The sequence below is a fragment of the Carica papaya genome, chromosome 2 (genome assembly GCF_054855325.1).
Source record: "Carica papaya isolate Zhongbai chromosome 2, ASM5485532v1, whole genome shotgun sequence".
Classification (NCBI taxonomy): Eukaryota; Viridiplantae; Streptophyta; class Magnoliopsida; order Brassicales; family Caricaceae; genus Carica; species Carica papaya.
The window spans coordinates 3,092,962-3,111,591 of NC_142310.1; the positions used below are offsets into that span (position 1 = coordinate 3,092,962).

An 18,630-nucleotide genomic window follows, 5' to 3' on the forward strand; every position below is an offset into this window, starting at 1 on the left:
ACATCAAGATTAAATAAGCATAGATTTCAGGTAACACTAAATAGCAAGGTGATATTTTACATATATGGAAATTAAGTGTATGTGTGTGTGTGTGTGTGTATGTATAGTTTTGTGAAATGTGTATTGGATAAGTACTTGTTAAATGGGCAAACATTAATGATATCTAGGAGCATATGGAAACACACTACCGACTAGGTGGTTGTTCAAATGACCCTTATTAAAGCCGCAGCAAGTAACCAACTGTTGCCAACTCCATGGATAGTAACCTTCTTAATTAATTCATTTAATCATCCATAATTAATCCATTCCAAGATTTAACCCAAACTTAAAACTTTTCATCAATCTTTCATTAGTAATACAATTTTTTTTTCAGGACCATGGTAGCTTGCATAATTTGTATAATCAACCAACTTTTTCATCCAAGATGAAGTAAATAAGTGCAGAAGAAGAAGAAGAAGAAGAAGAAGATGACGATGAGGTCAATCCACGTTTTATTAATTAATCCAAGGTCGAATCAAACACTTGTAATTCCAGACTTGAACAACAATACTAAATTGTAATGTGTTTACAGGAGGATTACATAAAAAAGAGCATATTGGGATATGTATGCAGGTTTTCATGGTCCTTAAAAATAGAAATACAGAGAAGGAAGATATGAAAAAGAAGAAGATGAAGATGAAGAAGAAGATGAAGAAGAAGATGGGAAGTAAATGCAAATCCACAGACGTTATGATAATCATCAACATTTTTTTTTTTGGGTTCTAAATTTCTAAAGTACTTGCTGAATCATCCAAAGTAATACTTACTGAATCATCCAAAGTAATAAATAAGCACCACCTTTTTTTGTCTGAAATTCTGTCTTAGAGCTTCACAATCTCAGGAATATGAACAGGGTACCTCTCAATGCAATCAGCCCACGGTCCATCCGTGGGAGTTTTGATGCTTCTGTTGCATTTCCAAACCGCACTGTTGCATTTGAATCCACTCCCGAACGCAATCTGCCATATCCTGTCACCTTTTCTCATTCTTCCTTTTGCCTCGATATAACTCATCTCATACCACAGGGAAGACGACGATGTGTTGCCGAACCTGTGGAGTGTCATCCTCGACGCTTCTACGTGTTCTGTCGATAATTGCAGGTTTTTCTGGAGCTCATCGATGACGGCGCGGCCACCGGCGTGGATGCAGAAGTGGTCGAAGGCAAGCTTGAAGTCGGGAATGTAAGGTTTCCATTTAGGGTTGAAGATTTTCCGGCCGATGAGGGTGAGAAGGAAGAGAAGTTGTTCGGATGCAGGGAGGACAAGAGGACCAATGGTGGTGATGTTTGATTTAAGAGCTTCTCCTGCTATGGCCATCAGGTCTTTGGACAGTGAAATACCCACTTTTCCTTCTCTGTCTTCTTCCTCGAACACGCAGCGGTAGGCTTTGTCGTCGGCTCCTTTGTGGGTTCGAACCACATGGACCAAACGGTACTTGGCTCTCCACTGCTCCGACCTTCGGTTTGACAAAAGAATGGCTGCTCCGCCCATGCGGAAGAGGCAGTTGGGTAAGAGCATGGCTCGCTCTTTTCCTTGGTAGTAATTGGGAGTGATAATCTCTGTGCTGACTATGACAGCGTTTGAGTTAGGGTGAACTTGAAGAAGGTCACGAGCTAAATCAATGGAGATTAACCCTGCACTGCACCCCATCCCTGAAAGATTAAAGCTCTTTATGTTACTTCTCAGCTTGTATTTGTTAATCACCATGGCTGACAAAGACGGAGTTGGAGAGAATAAACTGCAGTTAACAATAAGGATGTCGATATCTTTTGGCTTTAACCCAGTTTTCTTGAACAGAGAGTCCATGGCGGAGAAGATAACAAGCTCTGCTTCTCCTCTGGCTGCTTCCATGGTTGGTCTCGGAGGGATGTAATGAATAGCTGGAGGCAAACAAGTTTCTTCTCCAAGACCGGAGCGTTCAAGAATCCTCGTCTGAAACTCAACGCTCTTGGGATTGTTGATGAGATTAAGTCTGTTGTGCTCCATAAAGGTGGCGAATGGAACTCGGAAGGTGACGGGTGGTTTGTAGCAGGCATAGTCAACGAGGTAAATTGTTCTGGGTTTGGACATGAAGTAGACAGTAGCAACGAAAATGATGAGAAAAGAAGAGCAGAGAATCTGGATAAGATCAAAGTGAAGGGACCGCCATAGATTAAGAATTTCTTCAGGACCCAAACGAGCAACTTCAATGAGGATTGCCAGCATGATGGGGAATAAGAGGAGAGTGAGAAAATGGTTAACCAGGTACTGGTAACCAAGCTTGACGTACTTGAGCTTGACTGAGTTGGAGAAGTCTGGCAAGATTGGAGGCATGGTTGGTTGGTGGAGAGGATGAAGAGATTGAGAGAAGAGAAGAGAAGATGTGCTTGTGGGGAGTGAGAGAGGGAGGAAGAAGGAGATGAGGATATAAGGGAAGAGGAGAAGGAATTTAAAGGCAACGGGGACCAGAGGGGCGGAGGCAGATGAGAGGATTAAATGAAGGAATCGCGTCACTCAACGCTCACTTAACATGCTATTAATTAATTTTTCTCTTTTTTTTTTTTTAATTTAATTTATTTTACGTATGTAAATTATATAAGTAATAACCAATATTATTATTAACAGGTTTATTTGTCCCTTCTAATTTTGTGCTAATCACCTATTAATCTTTTCTCATTAATGATTCCCTCTAAAAAAAAATTGGATTCTCGGGAATTAATTACATATTTTTATTTCTTTAAACCAATATTAATTTTATTTATATAGTGTTTTTGGCAAGTGGAAATTAATATGAATACTTTTACTTTTTTAAGTCACATGATGGCTAATTAAGTCTCAAGTGTTGACTTAAAGGACGTACAAAACTGTGCGTTTTGATTTTGCATGCAGAAATAATCATTTTTTTTTTCTATTATTATTTGAAAATAAATAATACGTATTCAAAATTGATGCGTACTGTAGTAGGAGCACGTGGCAGAGACGTTATCTTTTCCGACTCTGACTCTGACTCTGACTTTGACTCCGTTCATTCATTCTGTCAAATTAAAAACTAAATGCGGAATCGCGTCATTTTATTTCTCGGCAGAGAAAATTAATAAAATACATAATCAAATTAATTTGCATGAGCAATTAAAAATAAATTAACTGGTTTCTTAAATTGATTTTGTTAATCAGCACGTATAATCTAATTTTAAGTAATGATTAGTTAATGATAATTTCATCCTTAAAAAAGAAAATTAATTACTTTTTAAACTCAGTTTTCTCACTTATATACCTATATGTAAAAGAAACCAAACTTCTTATACTTATATATATATATATATATATAATTAGTCTTTAAAAAAGTCATTAGAGGGGAAGAAGATAAATAATGATATGAGCTGGTAAGCGTTGGTTTGGGTAGGTGTGAAAAGGGCTGCAAATTCATTCAGTGGCGGCACGGCGTGTCCTCATTAACTCATCGGAAGCTGCCACGTGTACAAACAAAATAATTAATTAAATATTAATATTAATATTAATTTGTCCTTTAAAAAAAAAAAAAACCTGATGATGAGGTAATAAACTGTTTGAAGAAGTAAAGAAGTTTAGACGTAACATTCCCAGGAATTAATACGACGTCGCTTATATTTAATTAATCAGGCCACGTGGCATAGGAAAGTAAAAAAAAAATTAAAAAATAATGGGAAATTAATTTTAATTTTTTTGATAAAAATTAGGGAATGGATTTAATTATTGAGGGTTGGACCGACCATCCCCCAACCGGCAACCACCACCACCACCACCACCACCATTTTCTCCAAAATATTATTTTATTTATTTGTTGTAACGTTCACCAATTCCTATTTATAAAGTATTTATTAATTCCTTATTTCATTTTTATTATATTCTCTCCCATTAAAATTGGAGGGAGGTATCATTATACCTTACAGTTAGCAACTGTCATCCTCCCAATCCTCTTTAATCTTTTATGATTTTATTATTACGAAGAAATTCAAGTTTATACGAACTTTGTTTTTTTTTTTTTATTAATTACCATTCTCAATTTTACTTTGTTAATTACCAAAATTTTCTGATGCAACCAAAAAATTTACTTGTTAATGAAAATGAAGCAACTGTAAGTAGTCATAAAACTAGACTGGATAGTGTTTGTACTGGTCAGAAAAATGTTGGAAACTTGAATAGAAAGAGTGACTGCAATAAATCACTTAACAAGTTTTACATATCATGAAAACTTCCTCTCTCACACTATAATGATACAGACATCACACCAAAACATTAAAACATGATATCTCACTCACAACGTCTAGCTTAGCTGCCATTAAACATTGTATATGCCATGTAATCAATATTAATAGTTAGTATAAGCATCATAAACAAAACAAAAAATGAAATCTGTCGGTGTAGATCCGATACGGCTATATCTATATTAGTGGAAATTGACCCTAAACTAATCATCGGCATTTGTATGATCTTATTACCACTAAACATAACGTATTCCCACAGTCAGCATAATTGTTTGTATAAAGTCCTATTAATAAGAGACACAAAATGAAATCATAGTTACCAACATGATACCTGTCTCTGATTCCACTTCCATCTGCATCTTCTTCTCACCCACAAACCTAGAAAAGGGCATAAAAATAAGGATAAAAAGAAATTCTAGGTGGGATAGTTTCCACACAGTACAATTGCAATGGTATAAAAGTTGTTTCAACTCTGATATTCCGGATATTACAAACGAAGTTTGTATCTACAACGAGGGGCCAAATTAGACCTGGGCAACGTAGAAGAACAGGCGGTTCAGATTAAAGACAACTCCAGCAGGAGGACAACAGCTCATTAAGTACCTTGCTTTAAGAAAAAAAGACAGAAAAGGGGAAGAACAGAAGGGTTAATCACACTTCTTAATAAAATATAGCCAATTTGCACGCAAGCCTCTTCCGCACAAGATGCAACTGAAAGTCCTCTTTAACCATTTTTCTCATCAAATGAAATTCTTCTTGCTGATCTATGGCACTTTATCCATTTTTGTCATCTAGTCCCACTTTCATTAGCTGCAGGAACTTTAGCTGGATAACTAGACATGTCAATGTCAATAAGAGACATGTCATATGACACAGCAAAAGAATTTGAGGGATCCACAAGCAAGGAAGATTTTGTAGCATCAGACTGGACAGGGTCAAGACTAGTGTTCGAATCCTTTGGGGTGCTTGTACTGGAAGACGAGTGACTGGAAGACTGTATCTCCTCTATCTTATTTCCAAAGACGTGCTTGTTCCTTCTAACAGTATCCATCTCCTGGCCAGTTGGTACAAATGTGCGTGATCGATACTTCCTTGTCCCCTCCTCACCCTCACTGTGGTTGTAGAGTACATAATCATGGTAAGTTGGTGCAAACTGTGAGGATTATAAACAATCATGAGATCAATACCCAATAAACTTGGAGCAAAGAGAAAAATCTTGCTTTTCTAAGTAAAATTAGAAGAAGATAATGGTGACATGAAAAACTCACCTGGTGAACAGTGTCATGATAGAAGTCATTTAACTTCAAGGCATGTGCGAGGCTCCCTGTGAAACCACGTGAACCACTAATATTTGCACCAGCGTACTCTTTGTACGGAAATGCATAAAGATGACCAATTGCAGCAATAAGCATCTCAACACATATTATAAAATTTTGAAACGTGGCTGCTTCCTCTGCATCCTTTATGAACCCAGATTTAGCAGCAAGAAAAACCAGAACACCCTGAAATAAAGTACGAGGTTGCTTAGAAGTCGGAGAAATTGTACACATGGCTACGACTTCATCTTGCAATTATTCCAATATGCTATAAGGATAGGCAAGGCAGCAAGGAATTTTACCTGCCAATATGTTAAGAAAACAACAGATTTGATTATGATAAACTTGGGGACAGGATTGAATGGCTGAAGCAGATCTCTGCAGGCTATGTAAAATAATACCAATGCATAAAGAGCCATTGTATAGGAGATGGTATAAATGATAGTAAGGTATAGATATGCTTGATTTGGACTAAAATTGCCATCCTCATATTTTCCTTTCGCATAAAGGATTAGCGTAACAATAACTAAGACGGGCTTTAGAATCACAAATTGCAAACATCCTTGCTTGCACCTCCGTATAAATCGCCTGCATTGACAGTTCAAGATATGTGAATTTATTCAAAATCTGCTTAGTTGGATACATAACATTCAAATATATGATATTTGACAGATTGTTTGAGGATCTAAGTTATCACAAAAGTCAGAAGTCTTAAGATATTCTTTATATCTCTCTTGTAGATTTCAGGATCCTAATTTGAGAATGGAATTCAAGTAATCCCTCTCCCTTCATATTATTAAAAAAAGAAAAAAAAAAAGGTTCCCTCATGTCTGCTCTAAACAAAAAAGAAAAAATGTCCGCATGCTTTAAGGTTGGAGGAACAGAAAGTATGCTTCAGTGAAGACATGGCATGATTCACAAAGAATATTAATAATTTAACGTATTTCCATCACCCAAACCTCAACTTTACCCCAATCTTTGCAAGGAGAAGTTATGTTGTGTCTAAAGACCGTTTTGCGCTGTTAATTCCCGATTGATTTACTTTGTAAATCATCAGAAACTAAAAAACACCGTGACTAAATATATTACCAGTATGAACGATTTGCAGTTCCATCAAGGAAACCCACTATCAAGTGGTATTGGATGTAAAAATATTTACAGTTCCATAAAAGAAACTCACCCGTCCAATGGTATTGGAGGTAAACAACATGTCATGAGACACCATGATGGCTTCATGACACGACCACTCAAACTTAGCACAACAGCTCCTGGGCCACCAACCCATGCCAAGCATAGTGACAGGAAATTGTAAATAACCCATGCTTCATACCTGAAACAGACATGGTGTAGGGGAGGAACAGAAAAACCAATTAGCTGAAAATACACCCTGAAAATAGATCTTACTATGCATGCATTTCTCCAAACCAACAGCTACAAGAAGTCCATATGCTTACTCTCCTATTATTTCAGTTTCATTTAGCTTGAAAGCCTGAAGATGGATAGCAAGCCTTTGAACACCATAATCAATTTGGTTGAATTTTCAAAAGTAGTTGGTTACAACTCAGCTGGCCAATTGGTAAGATAAGATATTTCCAGCACAGGAAAGATGGAGCCAGTTCATATATCTGACTGCCGAACAGTTGTCAAGCTGTTGTCATTACCACCACCTCACAATTCAATGTTTATAGGGTTCTACTTCTATTTTCCTCGCTTCTTCTTAAAAAAAATGCTAGCTGATTACAAATTGTATGCTAATGTCCATCTATTTTAATGTAGTTCTGACATGAGTACCCCCTCCTCTCCTCCCCCCTCCCCCCCAAAAAAAGAACCCTCCAGCACACCCTCTTTCCAGCCTAACTATATATAAAAGCCTGCATAGTTTGCTTTCCAGGTCTAGATAAAGTGAATTGTAGACAAGAAACTGATGTCATGCCTGTACAGGAAGCTATCTTCTAGGGTACAATATAAAATGAAGGGAGAAAAGGATGGTAATTAACTAAAAATTTTCACAAATAAAAATTTGCAAAGGTTATACAAGGTAATGGAGAATTACAGTAAAAGGTTCGTAAAGCACAACGTAACCATTGCAAAAATTCTCTAGCTATAGGCGCAGACCACTCTATGTTAGGGTGATTTTGCTCATATTCAGGATTCAGGTGGTTCCTACAGACATTTAATGTGCCTATGAGCTGCCTCATGGCACCCTTTACAGAAATGAAAAATTGCAAACTAGAAATTACCTCTCAAATAAAGTGAAGATCAGAATCCAATTTCAACAATTAAGAAAAATAACATATCCAGGTGACATTGAGCATCATATACACATATAGGATATATGCTTACATTTCTCGAATGGAATTAAAGTAGATTGAGCTCTGAGGTAGAACAAGGGACATGAAAGACATTAATGCATAAACCTGCCAAAGAACAAAAGATTCAAACTGGTTATAGATACATTAACTGGTTATATATATGTTATCAAACAACATGAGGCGTGACTAAAGTCATCCCCAGAAGGAAATATTGGTCCTTCACTCAATGAGAAGCAAAAAAAGATATTCCTATCCAGATCATATGTAGCAGTTGAACTGTTGCTTAAACGTCCTAGTATTCTACTCCAACCCAATGATCACAAGCCAGCAAAGACAGTTCTCACTCAATGACATCTTTTTCTCCTTAGTCCTCCCAAATCCATGCAGATAAGAATAGTAAAATTATCTTGTTTTGGGAACTGTAAGCAGCATGAGATTAGTTTACCAAAAAAGAAGTAAGAAAAAATAAGATAAGTAATTCTGCCCTTTGAACTTAGTTACCAACAAATGCATTGCCTAGACATGAAGCGAGTTAATCTTCCACCTTACTTTTCCATCTCTACTCTTAACATTTGGAGATAATTTCTCATTGTATATCGTAATTTAAGTGATTTTCCATAATCTTAGGCATTATCAGGAATCCAATGAAGGAAATGAGTCTAAATTTGATGTGAAAACACAATTGTTGAATCAACATTAAAGCAAGAAGAAAAACACAGACAAACAACAAAAAACTATAAGGAGATCACACAACTGATCAATGAGAAGAACCCGTGCCTAATTAGTTTGAAATCAAAATGCAGGGTAAATGAATCACGGCATTGAACACAATGTTTTAGTAAACTAAAAACATTTGCCTACTAAGAAGTTGAAAATGCCTAAGTATAAGTTCCATGCAGATCTAACGCTTATCTCCTATAAGGAAAGCCAACAAGATCCTTCTTTCCATCACCTGACCTAACCCAAACCAATTGCAACAACCATGTGCTAGATGTAATGTGAGTGAAGAATTTGCCGTGTTAAGAAACCTCCAGACTTTTTCTTAATGAATAAACATGTAGAGTTAGTAACAAGGTTTTTCAGAAGAAGGCACTGACCGGGACCATAAAGATGATGCGAACAATGAATCTCTGATAAGTAGGTTCCGTGTAATTTAAAAGATGTCGGTAGATGTGGAAAATTGCCAGAGAAATGGCTCCACTGGTGCATAGAAATGCTACAATGTTGAGGTAAATTGGCATGATATCCGCCATTGTAAAACAGCCTGGTTGAAAATGAAGATAATTTGTTTAAAAGAATGATATATAGAAATCAATCAAGAAGATGAAGAAAAAAGGTAACATGGAGAAGGAGCTAGAAGAACAAACCTAAAAAAGACGTGAGTCAAATCTAAGCCTTACAATAAATGCCTCTTGATTCTCTTAAACCCCTGGACATTGAATGATTTAAGTCGTAGTCAAGGAGAGTCCGGCGAAATCGTAAACCCCAAACTTACTCGTTTTCCTGCAGCAGTTGGGGACCAAAAAGTATCATTTCGGCAACTAAGACATTCAAACCCGAAGTAGAGAAGCCGACACCAAAACCAAAAAACCAGAAATAAAGAAGTAATTGAAGTAACTACAAAAGTAAATATTTGAAGCTCCAATCAAAGAAATACGCAGAGAAAGGGAGAGTAGGATAACAAACTTGATTGTGATAGCATTATCCATATTCAAGTTATTTGGATTAGGAAATGGAAGTTACCTCGCGTCGTGTAGAAACAGAAAATAATCCAAAATGGAAATTTAATCAGGAAGAAGCAGATCTGCTCAGGCGTCGGCTCTGTCGAAAGGGAATTAGGAAATGGAAATTTGAAATAACAAGAAGACTATTCCTGTGGCAGGCAGCCAATAATGGCGGCTTCCGTCTTCGCTGTAAACCCAAGACACTTCCAATTTATCGAATTTTAAATTCCACCTGCTTTACTTTCTTTCTTCTTTTCCTTCTTTTTGATTTTATAATTCTTATCACGTTAGCAATTAATATTATTTTATTAGAAATTTTAATTGATAATACAGTTTAAAATTTAATTTACAATATTTTTAAAATATAATTTCTCCAATTTCTTTGAATATTCAAATTTCCATAATGACCCAGTGTAGAAGAAAAAAAATAGAAATAATTAAATTCTTTATCAATATATTAAACATGTAATATAATTTATTATTTACAGGTGTATGAATTTATCACAGTCACTAATATTCCTATATATTTCTTGTCCACAGTAGCAGTGGTGTTCGTAGCTTTTTAAAGAAAGTAACATAAGATTGATTAAGTGGATCTGTTACTTGTTGTTTTGAGTTCGAATTTAGAACAAAGAAATTGAATTTCTGACATATTTGGAATAAATTTAGAAACGTTATAAAGCTTAGTAAATTATTAAACTTACAATTTAATCATTAATATTTATTTTATTACAATTTAATCTATAGTATTTTTTTTTTAAAAAAAGTTAAAAATAATTTTAACTAATTATTTAAATTTAAAATTTGTTCCGAATATAGTATTTCAATTATCATTTTTTTTTTAATTTTAATGTTTAATTTTTTAATACTTCAAATAATTAATTTTGGACAAATGGTAAAAATGGTTTTATATAATATGTGATACTGCTAGAGTTTCTATGACAAAGATGGAACATTAGGCCGGTTTGTTAAATAGCATGGCTGCACGAATTAGGGTGTTAGATTTAGGCTAAGAGGGATTAGATATTAAAAAAAAACTTTTCAATTAATTTTTCTTAAGAATAGAGGAAAAACAGTTTTAAAAAAATGAAAATTTGAAAAACTGAAAAATGGAAGGCAATGATATTCAAGGAATTATTCATGGAAGAGACGACAAAACTTAGTTGCATCATATCTTTGGTGATCTAAATCAGTCTACACCCTGCTTATGATATATAGAGCAATATAAACAAGGACATAGTGTGGGAGGAGTAACAAATTTCTTTGTCAAACCAAATTTTAGACTGTGTATCCTTAGGAAGATAGAAGTCATGTTAGGAATCTCATGGGTTTCATTCCTCTGATCATCCACCGTTGGCAAAGCTTTCATTTCACTCGGTTTGCTCCCCATAAATGCCGGAAGAGAGAAGAATGACCTTGTTGCTGCAACAAAGTATTTACAAATTTGATGAGATCCTTGGAAAGGATACTTAACTATGAAATGAAGAAAAGTAAAAAGTTATCGTTGTGATTTGTGGCCATTGAAGAAACAGATTACTCAAGGCAAGCCGAGATGCCAAATAGGGATGGCTCAACTAACCTTAGTTGTAGAAGATGTGGCGGAGAAACTGCCCTTATCCAACTTACGAGAACCCTGAGCGCCAAGTTTTCTTAGATTTGATTGAGCTGCAGGCGTCATTAGATCATCAGCTACTAACTTTGCAGCTGTTTTTTTAGTGATTTGCAAAAAGAAAGAACTCCCAAGAAAAGTTAAAAAAGAATGAAACAAAAGAAAAAAAAAAAAAAGGGAATAGTGTAATTCTCTTGTCATGCATGGAACAAATAGTTCTTCTACTTCTATTGAAAAAGAAAAGTTGAAAACAAAATTCAGATCTGGCACGTGTAACAATCAAGGATAAAATTGAACTGAGCCAAGAGAAAACGTACCAGATAGAGGTTCATGAGAGTCCTTATTTTGTTCGTGGACCTCAGATAAAGATTTCTTTTGATAACCATAGTTTCTGGCATGAAGAGCAGCCTTTCTCAGTAGATTGTCAGCATTTCTCTTACTAACCACTTTAGATTCCTCTCCTTCATCCTCTCCTTCCGAAAATACTAATGGACTAGACAAACCCGATATATTTGCATCACCCTTACTTTTCCTGGCAAACTTCAAGAGCCTCTTTAATCCTTTAGGAGCGTCTTTTTGGTTGGTCATGATAGGAGGATTTTCTGCATTTTCCCACTCAGTATTATCAGCTTCACTACTTTCTTCCTGCAACATCTGTGATAGAGAATGTCGCACACGTGGACTTGCTGATTGGACTGGTACAACATTGGCTGAAGATTCAAGTTGAGATGCCCTGTTAACACAGCTATTACGCACATCCTCATGCTCTTCTATTTCAATCCAAGCTGTGGGAGAAATGGTTGACTCTTCTTCAACCTCATCGTCTTTTGAAGACACTCCATTATCTTTGAAGCCATGATTACAATCACCAGGAAGTAGATCAAAGTTTGAGATTTTGTCATGATCTTGATGGCTTTTTGCTGGAGGTTCGGACCCAACAGCAGCTCCATGTTGGCCCACTGACACAGTATCCACATCCTGGAGTCCACTCTCTGTGGTTAATGCATTCATAACTACCTTCTTCTCTTGTGTTTCTATTACATTTCCACACCCCTTCAGAGATTCATCTAACTGAGAACCTTTTACCTTGCTAACAACTGGATGTGTGGCACGGCCAATGCCCAAGCTCTTACGGCTAAGGGATTTTGATTCGATTGGGACAACACTGCTTTTCTTCGTCGCTTTTACAACACCAGGCTTTGATGGAATCATAGTAGGAGAATCTCCAGAAGCTGTTGCAACTTTTGCATTTATTGTTTTGCTGCTTCTTATCATTCTTTGCTGCATGTTCTTATCCACAGGTTTTAAGCTTCTGCTATTACCAGTTCGACTATCCATATTTCTTTGTTGTACCTGAGATTCCACTTTAGGTCTTGATCGAGGAAATGATGATGCTGCCTGAGATTTCAGACATGTGGATGTAGTACTAGCAGAGGAGATCCCATTGGGATTTTTAGTTGATGAGATCCCTGTGGCTCTCTGCGTTTGTGCAGATGGCCATGACTTCCGTGTAGCAGGCAAAGGTGGCTTAGTTGACATTTTTTTCGTAGAAGGTTTTGGGCCTTCTTTCCTAGCATTAACAGTTTGGGGTCGATTGTTGAGGCTTTTTTGTTGCTTTTGCAAGGATTGCTTTCTACCGACTGGATTCACACTTGTTAAACCCATTTCAGTTTTCTTCTCATCAACAATTTGCTGCAATGCTCTAAATGGTGCTTCTTTCTCTGCCCTCTTTCCAGCATTCTCTGCTTGAAGTTTTTCATTCCTCTTTTCCTTGGAGTGGCCATATTGCTTAGAGAGAAGATATTTTCTTGCCCCAACCTGAGGCTCCTTAAGACTAGCGGATTGGTTTTCTTTGATCTTTATTACCAAAGGGCTTAGATCCGCCTCTTTCTTTTGATTACATTCAACAGATCCTCTCAATCGCTCAGCAACTTCCTCTTCTCCAGCTACAGTGTTGTTTGCTTGAAAGTCCATCAAAACACATGCTCCTTCCTGTTTTTCTAACTTCGCTCCAGTTTCTGTGGTCTCAACCAGATTTTTAACTCCACATTCGAAATTAACCTCCACAGAACTCTTAGAATACTCTCTATCCAATGTCTCATCGGGAGTTGCAGAAACAAAATCTCCAGAAACATGTGGTTGACATTGGACTGAAGATTCTGCGATACCTGCACTCCATCTTCTTAATATAGATTTATTTGCAGCAAGGGAAATGCTTGCTACTGTGCTTCTTTTCTGAGTATCTGACGTCAGATCCCTTTGTTTGCTTTCAAAAAGATTAATTGCATCTTGAACAGACATTCTCTGTATTTTACTATCAAGTTCCTTGGTGTGTCCATTAGATCCTTCTCCTTCACTACTATCAGGGGTTACATCTCTAGTTGAAACTTTTTTTTCTCTAGCAGAAAACTGATTAAGGCTTTTAATGGTTAATGGCATAGCCCTGCGTGGTCCTGTCCTCCCAATTTGAATCCTCCGCATTGGAGATGCTGATCGCCTAGGTGATGCAGATCTTACAAGAGCTCGACTCCTTTCTGCAGATTTTATATCCTCCTCACTTGAATCAGATGACTCCTCGCTTTCTGTCGAGCTTTGTCGCTCAACTTGAGCAACTTTTGCAGGTGAAACACCATATTTAACTGGGGTCTCTGCATTTACTGGATTCGATGTGTATCGAATTTTATCTATCTTGCTTTCATTTGCACAACTTAAAGCACAAGAAAATGAGGGCTTCTCACCATCTATAGCAGTCTGGCCATTTTTCGAAGTCTGTCGAGTTTTATCTATCTTGCTTTCATTTGCACAACTTAAAGCACAAGAAAATGAGGGCTTCTCACCATCTATAGCAGTCTGGCCATTTTTCGATGTCTGTCGAGTTTTATCTATCTTGCTTTCATTTGCACAACTTAAAGCACAATATAATGAGGGCTTCTCACCATCTATAGCAGTCTGGCCATTTTGATTCAGTTCTAACAACTTGCACAGAAGATCTCTGCAGCAGCCAATTAACAACATGAATTTTCATGCAAATTCCATTCTCTAACATTTATCTAATCAGCTTCTTAGAGGACATTTATTTTTTTACAGAAAGGAGTATTGCAGAGTCAAGTTCAATCTTTCGAAGGAGACTCACTTTAGATATTTTGCTCCAAAGTTCCCTGAAAATTCTGCTAAATCATGTATATCCTTACATGAGCAAGGGGCACCAGCAGCTTGGTTAAAAGCCATCACTAGTTCCCTTCTTAAAGCTGTGAGCCTTGAGTCCATAGCCCGCAACAGTTCATTCCTGGAAATATGAATTTATAATAGCTCACTTAGGTAAGCCAGTGCAACCACTAAAAATGCAAGAAACAAAGAGAACATACTTTGAAGTGTCCGATGAGGCAATCTGGATTTCAGGCTGTTGACATGCAATATAAATCATGTCATGTGCCAGGATGATTAATTATCAACAAAGATATGTAAAAAAATATATAATTAATATTTAGAAAAAAAAATTATAGAACTCGGAGAAAAAAAAAATGTCCAAAAGAATAGATGTGTAGAAAAGTAATTACTTCAGATATTGATGCCATGTTGATTGGGTTGTGACCATCTGTCGAAAAAAGAAAGGTGACCATCAAAATCCTTTAAACTGTAAATTGCAGGGGTTTTAAATGGCAACTCAGAAACCAGTATATGCATGGAGAATGGTAAAAAACAGCAAGAGACCATATAGGTCATCCCCTTACCTAAGTCAAATCCTTTTCTTAGCTGCTCAGTTCTTAAAGTTTTGGAGTTGGTTGTTTGATAGAGTATTTATGCAGTCACTCCAGCTGAAGAGCTTAAACCTTTGGATGGTTAAAACTTCTTTTTATTTTGGATCGTTAAAATCTCTCTCTCTCTCTCTCTCTCTCTCTCTCTCTCTCTCTCTCTCTCTCTCTCCCTCCTACGTTATTGTTTTTCGTATTCTTATTCTTTTTTCTTTTTTCTTTTTTCTTTTTTATATGAGAAATCTTACCAGGGTTTTTTTTATCCCATTCTACCATGACTAACCTGGACAGTTAAAATTTAACAAGGCAACTTTCTTCATCTTATCAAATTCGTTTTGGAGTAAATGCACTTCGCAAGTTTGACAGGAATAAGGTATTTGACCTGAATCATCAACCATTTTACAAACAAAGGTAATAGCATTGAAAATAGTCTTCTTGTGAAAGAAAATTACATCATTAACTATGTGGCTGGGGTTTTATTTAACCATGCTATTTATTAATGATTTCACATTCATAGACTAATAGTCTTCTTGTGAAAGAAAATTATATCATTAACTATGTGGCTGGGGTTTTATTTAACCATGATATTTATTAATGATTTCGCATTCATAGACCTCTATTCAGCATCACCATTATGCTTCAATAAAGAACAGGGAAACGAAACATATCAAATAAGCATAGCGAGACCAGCACTTATCAGCATAGCCTAGATCCTTATTATTGCCAGTTCTATATTGAAGATATTATGGAAAGAGATGAATCGCAGAAGTAAAAGTAGTACTTTGGAAGTGATTACTCCAAGAAGTCTATATATTTGCTTAGGGCATCCTTATTTCCAAAAGAGTGATCTTGATCAAGGGCATTAAGGAGTTAGCAACATGAAAGACAAACTTCAAACAGATCACAACACTTAGTGTATGGTAAGCCAAGCTGCCACCAAAAACATAAGACTTAGTAAAGCTTACCTTTCTCCAAGCTTTCAAAATGATCTTCACGGCCCTATAATAGGAAAATGTTTATCAATAAGCATCAGCATACATCCAAACAGCTTACAGAAAAATAATAAGTATTACCTCGCCATAATGTAAAGAAAGATGAAACTTTCTGTCTTCCTCCAACTGACATATTTCACCTTCAATGACTTTAGCCTTATTTACCAAATCCATTGAATCAACAAGATGAAGAAATCTGAAAACAAAATAAAGGCTTACAGCAATAGGAGAAACCGGCACCCAATGACGAACATAACATACAGGATTACGAGAGACAAGAAGATATTAGGAGATAAAAACCTATTAAAAGTTGACTTTGTGAACCATGTGGCACCATTGAGATTTCCTGGTGGCTGGATTTTGAATGAACCATTGGATCCGTTGTTAAATGTGTCTTTTGCACTGGGTAAATGTTGCAAGAGGTGCTCCAAATGCCCAACAGCTAGTTTCTCTACTTTATTTTCACCACAAACATATGCCTCATACCTAAAACATCCCCCCAAATTTTGAAGAAAATCATTCATGATATATGTGTGTATATATATACACACACAGAGAGAGAATGAGAGAGAGAAAGAGATACACATACACATAATGCACAATGATTATGTATTGGATGGACATCAGAGATGAAACATGTTTAGGAAGAAAAACCAGGACATTTGGAGAGGAAGAGAGAACAATAGGCAACACACAGACATACACATAATAGAAGATGATTAATACTGGATATGAATAAGAAAATACATGAACCTGAATTTCTTGGCAACAAATAATAAGTGCCACATTTTAAAATTGACAAGGCACTGAACAAGGGGCAGCAAAGTACAAAATTACATGAAATGCTACACTGTCATTAACTTGGTGAGACGTTCCATGGCCAAAGTATTACATCTTACAAAGTTTTTACTAAGATGTTTCAAGAAAATAAAAGACTCACCTGTTTAGCTGGCTAGAAAGGTTCATCTTATAATAAAGAAAAGTCTGAACAAGTCCCTTACATAAATGAACATTAGATACCTACTCAACAATTTGTCAAAAGGAAGAGCACAAGATTGAAAGGTGTAGTTCGGTTGTTTGACAATGTTTTCTCATTTACAACAATGATGATGAAGCATTGCATACTAATATTCTGATTCTATTATCTGCTTGATAGTTTGTAACTTGAAAACCAACAATGAATAAAAAATTAGTGCTAACAGACAACCAGCCCACCTGTTTTGATCAGAGAATATCTGAATAGTAGCATAATCTAAGGCATCTATTCCGTCTTCCATCTCAATCAGGTTAGCAGCTCATAAGACCTGAAAGTGAAAGAAAGGAGAAAGCAACGTACTGCATAAGACAATAAACGATCATCAGTTATGCAATGCTTCTAGTATCTCTTAAAAATGTAAGCACAGCTTAGAAATAATCAAACTGGAATTCCAAGATTGAACGAAAATAACATTTTCTTTCTGACCAGAAAATTTGAGGCAAGGCAAGAAGAGTAACAAAAAACCTTTTCACCAGAATGCACAATTTAAGGCTTTGTTTGGGACGATGGTAGGGAGGCATAAGTAATGGAATTGAAAGGAATGTTAGCGGAAGAGATGAAATAGAATGTAAAATATTTTAGTTTCTCCTTAAATATTTTACATTGCCTGGATATGACAGAAAAGAGAAGAAAAACTGGTTATCTGAGAGAGAAATTACGAATACGAAATTTAGCATCCAAATTTCCGATTCCATTAATTGTCCTTCTCCCAAATAAAGCCTAACTAAAGAAAAGAAATAGAAGTAGGAATCAGCAGAGCAATAATAAATCCAAACGCATGAAAATGAACTAAAGGAATCGCAGAGCAAGTAAAACAAGATAAAGAATAGCATCCAACGTGAAAAATGGAAGATATATTCCTGAATTAAAGACCAATCTGGTTTCCAAATCTTGTGCATTCAGTCACCTGTAGACTACAGAAGCTAAAACCACTAGTTTCGAAATCAATTAAGGTGCAATCCGAAGGCAAAACAAAGAATATGAGCTGTTGCTGACACTAAAAAACTCTAAGTTCTCAATGCTGACGAATGAAGAATCAGGTACTGGAAGTTGAGCTGTTAAGCAATTTCAAGTCAGATCAGATCTAGCAAATGTAGAAAGAGCAGCGATGAAAAAATGAAGTAAAGCTACACTAACAATAGAAACTAGAGGCATCTATAAGTACATGCATACATATACACATACATACACCGATAATGAAGATTCAAAATGCTCAACCTGTCCCACAAGCAATACAACGGTAAGCTTAAGATAAGAAAGAATGGTGTGCGAAGCTGTTACCTGATCTGAAAACTGAAGACAAGGAGATCTTCTCTATTATTATTGAAGATTAGGATGGAGAGAGAGGATTAGGGAATGAGTGACTGAAAGAGACTGGAGAGTGGAAGGGAAGAAAAAAGGGAAGACGGTAAGGCAAAACCCAGCTCTGTCAGCATTGGGAGCTGTGGATCGAGAGATTGCCCGATGATTGCCACCTCCATTGCCACGCGTCCTCGGGGGCGCTTGTATGCACGCTCTTTCCTAGTTTTTAGAATCAAGTTTCCTTGATTTTTATTTTTAAAATTAATTTGATTAAGCAATAATTATGGTATTAAAAGTTAATTAAGACAAAATCTCATTTGAAATCT

General features: G+C 36.2%; 3 protein-coding genes across 10 annotated transcripts; all 3 read right to left on the reverse strand.

Moving 5' to 3' along the window:
* Nucleotides 1-474: 474 nt before the first annotated feature.
* LOC110819363 (3-ketoacyl-CoA synthase 6) lies at nucleotides 475-2,442 on the reverse strand. Its single transcript, XM_022048524.2, has one exon. It carries the CDS (start codon nucleotides 2,349-2,351, stop codon nucleotides 861-863), a length of 1,491 nt encoding a protein of 496 aa, XP_021904216.1. The 5' UTR covers nucleotides 2,352-2,442; the 3' UTR covers nucleotides 475-860.
* Nucleotides 2,443-4,705: 2,263 nt separating this feature from the next.
* On the reverse strand, nucleotides 4,706-9,804 carry LOC110819264 (uncharacterized). The gene is made up of 8 exons (XM_022048389.2): nucleotides 9,633-9,804; nucleotides 9,257-9,392; nucleotides 8,987-9,153; nucleotides 7,921-7,994; nucleotides 6,758-6,907; nucleotides 5,880-6,165; nucleotides 5,530-5,763; nucleotides 4,706-5,414 (listed from the first exon to the last, which is right to left on the reverse strand). The coding sequence occupies exons 3-8, from the start codon at nucleotides 9,140-9,142 to the stop codon at nucleotides 5,049-5,051; spliced, it is 1,266 nt and encodes a 421-aa protein (XP_021904081.1). The 5' UTR covers nucleotides 9,143-9,153; nucleotides 9,257-9,392; nucleotides 9,633-9,804; the 3' UTR covers nucleotides 4,706-5,048.
* Nucleotides 9,805-10,706: 902 nt separating this feature from the next.
* Nucleotides 10,707-18,499, reverse strand: LOC110819120 (uncharacterized). Of its 8 annotated transcripts, none has more exons than XM_088212690.1 (12): nucleotides 18,284-18,499; nucleotides 17,910-18,057; nucleotides 17,182-17,270; nucleotides 16,267-16,452; nucleotides 16,048-16,162; nucleotides 15,940-15,973; nucleotides 14,780-14,817; nucleotides 14,588-14,622; nucleotides 14,356-14,508; nucleotides 11,540-14,214; nucleotides 11,193-11,317; nucleotides 10,707-11,035 (listed from the first exon to the last, which is right to left on the reverse strand). In XM_088212690.1, exons 3-12 carry the CDS (start codon nucleotides 17,241-17,243, stop codon nucleotides 10,979-10,981), a joined length of 3,480 nt encoding a protein of 1,159 aa, XP_088068816.1. In that variant the 5' UTR covers nucleotides 17,244-17,270; nucleotides 17,910-18,057; nucleotides 18,284-18,499; the 3' UTR covers nucleotides 10,707-10,978. The 8 variants fall into 8 exon arrangements, with proteins under 8 accessions (XP_088068816.1, XP_088068814.1, XP_088068813.1 ...); XM_088212688.1 differs by having other exon boundaries at nucleotides 17,182-17,301; XM_088212687.1 differs by lacking the exon at nucleotides 17,910-18,057.
* Nucleotides 18,500-18,630: the final 131 nt, after the last annotated feature.